General features: G+C 37.3%; 1 protein-coding gene across 1 annotated transcript in view; it reads left to right on the forward strand.

Moving 5' to 3' along the window:
• Positions 1–6,230, forward strand: part of STK39 (serine/threonine kinase 39) — a 114,323-nt gene that overhangs the window by 32,633 nt on the left and 75,460 nt on the right. The window contains exons 5-6 of the mRNA XM_019470900.1: positions 1,294–1,435; positions 3,634–3,689. Of these exons, the coding sequence (XP_019326445.1) occupies positions 1,294–1,435; positions 3,634–3,689 (198 nt within the window). The remainder of the gene's footprint in view (positions 1–1,293; positions 1,436–3,633; positions 3,690–6,230) is intronic.

Here is a 6,230-nt window from a genome sequence, read left to right on the forward strand (position 1 = left end):
CTCAAATCACCTCCCTGTCCTCCATGTGCCTTAGCATAGCTTCCAGGAGGATCTGTTCCATGATCTTCCCAGGCACAAACATGAGACTGACTGGCCTGTAGTTCCCTGGGTCTTCCTTGTTTCCCTTTTTAAAAATGGGGGTTATGTTTCCTCTTTTCCAGTCAGTGGGAACCTCACCGGACTGCCACAATTTCTCAAATAAATTCTGTTGATCTAACTTCTGAATCGATATATTAAAATTCTCTATTAAGGCTGTGTAGGGAAAACTGATGAGAATTAAGTCTCTTCTGTCAGTGTGGCCTTTTTGAGTTTCTCTAGAATCCACTCTATTTTTGTAAAAACACGTATATTTCTGATTTCATAAGGAGTGTTTCTCATTCCTTATTCAAGGAAGATTATTCCTAGGACAGGCATTACACATGTTGCATCCTTTTTATTGCTTAAACTAACCAAACACTCATTACAGTTTTTATGATGGTTAATGGTACAAAAATCTTATTTGGTTCTGGGAGAGGAAAAAGAGGCTGAACTGAATGTGCTTGTGACTTAGAAAAGCAAGGCTCCAAAATAAGATGCGATGGTCCTGGTTGCTACATGATGTTCTTCAAGATTAGTCTTGATGGCAGCAGACTACTGCACCATCATGCTGGAAAGCAAGGACAGGCAGTGCTTATAAAATAACTCTTGTTACTTCACATTTGGTTGAATTGTTCAGTTCAATCAAAAGCAAGCATAGACCCTGAGAGAAACCAGTGATTCATGACAGGAATTTACTGTGAGCTGTTGAAAAATGCTTGAATAAAAAGAAAATGTTGCTATTAGATTCCTTGAAATTTATAATAACTGAAGTCAAACTGGGTGTCACTAGGGATGTTGTCATCATTTGTTTGCGGAGAATATCTCCTTCCAGTCTTGCAGCTGCATGTTTACATCATGAACACATGAACCATAATCTAAGCTGGATAATAAACCAAAATCTTTGCTGTACATATCTGTTTAAATGTGGATACTCCTGAATTTTCAATAAATGGGAGCTTAACAAGCTGTTAGCAGATCTTTCTAATGGATCATTGAGTGTTACAGTATTCTTGACAAAAACCAGTGCTTTGTTTCTCATTTGAATGAGGTAGCAATGTGCTTTATTCTGAGAGCTAGTTACGTGATGTCTTTACATGTACATGTAAAGATTTAAATTGCAGTAGCATAGAAAGAATGAAGAAATATCAGATTCTTGAGAAAGTTATATGATAATACTGTATATATGCTTTTTTCTTTCCTGGATCTGCAATGTAGGTTCAATGCTTGATATAATAAAGTATATTGTCAACAGAGGAGAGCACAAAAATGGTGTCCTTGAAGAACCCATAATAGCAACAATTCTTAAAGAAGTTTTGGAGGGCTTAGACTATCTACACAGGAATGGGCAAATTCACAGGTAGGAGCATATACACAGGGAAAAGCATTTTCAAAGTTGTGTGTATAGTTTGTTGATACCAGTCAGCTGCAGTTGCTTGGCTAAGCAAATTGTATTTCCTTTTTCACATACTGTATATGTGAGCAGTAATTATCAAGTGATAATGCTTAGGCAGATGCTGTAATCTTGACTGCAGTTTGTCACTAGTACTTAGTACTTGCCTGGTCTTGATCCTGTCTGTCTCTCTTATAGTTAGGATTGGTCTGTGCTGCACTAAGTATGCCGGAACGGTGGTCTATACCCCTGTGCCTGCTGGTAGTCCAAATATCTAATCTGAATCTAGTTTATGTTACATGGTCTGTGACTTGGTTATTGTGTTGCCCAGTAAACCTGTAATCTTGGGCACTCGGGCACTGCTGTATAAATGTGAAATTTATTTTTTCCTAGTAATCAGTAGTCTATTGCAACTCTACAGACCTCCCTTTATGACCACATGTGAAGCTGGGATTGGTACTATGGAACTGCATCTTGGTGTATATGCATCTAGTGATTGTTCTCTTCCATATATTCTCTCTCCATGACTTCCTCAGTGTAAATTTTGCAGATCTCCTGGGGGGATCTATACATATCTGCTGTAGCAATCCACAGGTTGCTTCCACTGTTTGGATGTTGGAAGTGCTGTACTCTGACCTCCCTAATTAATTTTCCTGAGGTGAATTTGCCTTTTAAGTAAGGTGCCTACAACAGGCTCTCCGTCTGTTTCAAGCATTAGCCTTTTATAAGGGAATCTTTTAAACAAAAACAGATTCTCTGCAGACAGAACTCTGAGAACGGAGGTAGTGCAGATGCAGCACAGTAATTGTTCTTTATGTGTACTTCTTATGTCTCATCTTATAAATGAACTGCCTCTGATGTAAATCAAGAACTATTTCCTCCTTTTGCAGAGAGAAAATTGAGATAAATGGAGAAATAAAGAACAATTATCTTGACTTCTGCTCTGGAATGCCAAAGATCTGCCACAAACCTTAATTCATAGTCTTCTGTTAAGCTGGTGTTGTTGCAGAAGGAACATTCATTAGCTTTTAAGGATAACAGGACCCTCTGAGGTCGGCTTTGGGAATTCCCCTTGTCTATTCTTAAAGGACCTTAAAAAGATAAAGAGAGAGATCTATTTGTTACATCTGAGATATCTCCTTTTTTATAACATCTAATTTGTAAACTGCGCAGTACCACAGAAGTCCTGTTCAAGATGATACAGTGTGCGTTCCTTTTCCCATGTACGTTGTAGTTGAAAGCTGTGGTAGTTCAGGGAACGCTGTATCAAGTGGTATTTGCCAGTTGGTGATGTTTCCAAAATTGTTCAGGGATTTTGTTCTGTCATTTCAATGCATTCTTGTTTATGTATAAGGGAACAGGTTATGTTACCTTTCGGTAGCAATGTGTTAATTATTTTCAGTAAATCTTGGAAAGATTGATTTGCTCAAATTCTTAATGTTTATGATATATTCTGTATGAAAGATTTATCCTGTGCATTAAGAATGGGATGCACATTTCTATTAAAAAGAAAAAAAAAAAACAGCCAGAAAGGTTTCTTCTTAACATTATGTGTGAATAGTGTGTTAAATGGATCTAGTTGACTGTTAAGCACATGCTGAATTTTTGACAGATTCAGTGTCAAGTAACTTTTCATCATAGTACCCTATAGCAAAATATGGTTGCTATTCCTGAGCTTTAATCGCTTCAATGGGTAGAAATCTACAGTATATTTACCTTCCTTGAAGATGGGTCTCTAATCTGAAGAGATCAAAGGGGAAAACTTTTTCTTCAACTTCTCTTTTTCATTAGTTGTGCAGTTGGATGTGAGAAAGCATTAATTCTTGCTTTAAAGCTCTGAAACCTCTCAGTTTGTGAGATTATATTTATTAAAGGCGGTAAAACAGACTTTGGACCTAAATATTTCTGTTCTCAAAATCTATCCCTGAATTCTGCTCATTTTATGCCAAAGCTGGATTTGGGTCTTTTTATACGAGAGAGAGAGAGTTTGTTCTGCGCTCTGTTTTATTATAAATCAGTTACGTTTTATACTTCAGTTCCTGTTTGTCTTTTAAATTTTAAAATGCTATCTTGCAAAACTAATCAGTATGCGATATTTATTTATTTACATAAAATGTGCACATGTACTTTCATACATAAAAGTAACCTCTATTTGTACATTCTAGAGATTTGAAGGCTGGCAACATTCTTCTGGGTGAAGATGGCTCTGTACAAATAGCAGGTAATGGTGGTGGTAGAGTAATGGCTAAATGAAAGAGGTAATTGCAGCTGGATTAGGGGCAACAGATAAAAGTTTTTCTGTTGGCTTTTAACTATTCCTTTTGGAGTGCTGTAGCTGCAAGTTACCCAGTCTCAGATTTCAGGATTCTTGGTTATTGATGCATGATTTAGCAATTACTCAATATTTTTCTGTGTCCCATCAAATATATAAGGAAACTTTTTAATGTCCTCTTAATGTTTCCTTTTTAAGTACCCACGTACCTTAAACAGCTTGCGAACGGTAGCAACTCATATTTCTGTTTAAGTTTATTTCATTTATTTCTGCAAGTAATTGTAATAGTTCTGGGGGATTCAAAAATCTGTATTTACTGCCCTTCATGAGGACCTTGGCTGTAACTTAACTAGTCACTGAGATGCATGAGATATCTCACTGAGAATTATTTTTGGCATTTCTACCATTTGTCTTGCAATGGTATCGGTTGGATACAGTTTAGCATCTTAAATATCCTCTGAATGTATCTATATGCTTCCTGAGTGGTAGTCCTTAAGAATTGAATGGTTTGGTTTTCATAAGAGCTTAAGTACTGAGCAAGACCCCATATCCTATCTCTCAAGTTAGTATCAGATATCTGGAAAACAGAGCGAGCAGGTGCTGGTACCTGCTGCCTCACCCAGTGTACTCCCAGGCCTTTCACAGTTTATATATAGCTCGTGACCCAGCGATGAAAGCTTTTTGTTTAGTAGCCCTCAGTAATAAAAATGGCTATAGCCAAAAGTTCTTTTTATATAAACAATGCTTTCAAAATACCATGTAAACATGTATTTTGAGGGCTTTAATATGCCAGTGTCTGAAGTCTATGAAACTGGACAGGAAAAGATTTGCTAGCAGGTGAACCATTTACTAATTGGAACAGTTTTAAGTCTTCTGTTTTGAGTTCAAGAGTTTTTAAGTACGTAGTCAATTTTACAGACTTGAATTTTAATAAGATACTTAATATTTATTTATTCACTTGATTATACCCTACAGTTGTCTTCAGTTTGTTTAGCACTTTGGGCAACTGCTGAGTTTCTAGGTCTGTGTTGTTCAAGTATTTTTTAGATCTTCTCATATTGTAAAGGAGTAGATGTTCAGACAACCAATTTAATTAAAAAGAATAATAATAACTAAAAAGTTGAAAGATAAAAATCTCATGAGCCATCTGAAATAAAGCTGTTGACTTCAGATTATTACTTTCACACATAATCAAATCTACTTTCCCAGTAATCAGATAACATTCAAACAACAGCTTCATTTATCCCTTTCTAGTTCAGCTCCAGGGCTTGGTTTCTTGACCTTTTCCTCCTTTTTGCTGTAGGCATCTTAATGAGTAAGGCTTTAATTGTGCCGCTAGGGCATTCAGTGCATGCAGGACTGAGGAAATTCAGTGGCTGGATAGATATGTGGAATGTGTCTTTCTGTGATGCATTATTTCAATGCCAGGTTATTTCCGATCTCCAGGTGAAGGGTGCAGCAGTGTCAAACTTGTTTCTTTGTTGGTGTGGGGCTGTTCTGTTTGGGACAGCTGAACATTGCACTTTAACTGAAAGTCAATTTTGAATGTCAAAGAGGCTGAAATTCATGCTTTTTACATCTTTTTGCCTTGAAAAAGAAAAATCTCCTTTCATCTTTGGAGAACAGCTACCTGATAATTTTGCTGCTTTTTATTTGCTAGAAGAACTTAGTTCTTTTGACTGCTTGTTCTCCTGCACCCCAAGCTTCTATAAAGAAAAGATGTATCCATAGTGCACACTGCTAATATGTATGAGGAGTATTTGAAGATGCAGTTGTCCATTAGCATTTCTGGGTTCTAAGGGGCAATGGCTCACAAATGAAACACAACCCAGTGTTTCTCTGATGAAAGATTTTGTGCAGATACAGAAGAGCATGGATTCTTCCAAGAATTGGGATAGCTCTACAGACACTTCTCATTAAGGACCTCTGAGGCTCTGCACAGAGAATCTGCTCGGCCTTTGGTGGGAAAGAGGAAAATATACATCTTTTTGTTTTGTTTAAATTGGGGAGACTTATTTTTAAAGTACAAAATTCCTCTGTACAGAGCAGGAAACTTTCAACTTATTCACAAATACAATATTAAATAGTCACTGCAGTTCCTCAGCTCCAACATTCTACTTAAAACTATTGGGATTGTGTCATGGTTTAACCTCAACTGGCAACTGAGCACCACACAAGCCGCTTGCTTACTTTTCCCCCCTCCCCACCCCCGTGGGATGGCGGAGAGAATCAGAAGAGTAAAAGTGAGCAAACTAATGGGTTGAGATAAAAACAGTTTAATAATTGAAATAAAGTAAAATAGTAATAATAACAACAATAATAAAAGAATATACAAAGCAAGTGATGCACAATGCAATTGCTCACCACCTGCCAACCGATGCCCAGCCAGTCCCTGAGCAGCGGCCCCCCCCGACCAGCTTTCCCCCAATTTATATACTGAGCATGATGTCCCATGGTATGGAATGTCCCTTTGGCCAGTTTGGGTCAGCT

This window comes from Aptenodytes forsteri, unplaced genomic scaffold (genome assembly GCF_000699145.1).
Source record: "Aptenodytes forsteri isolate BGI_AS27 unplaced genomic scaffold, ASM69914v1 Scaffold255, whole genome shotgun sequence".
Taxonomy (NCBI): Eukaryota; Metazoa; Chordata; class Aves; order Sphenisciformes; family Spheniscidae; genus Aptenodytes; species Aptenodytes forsteri.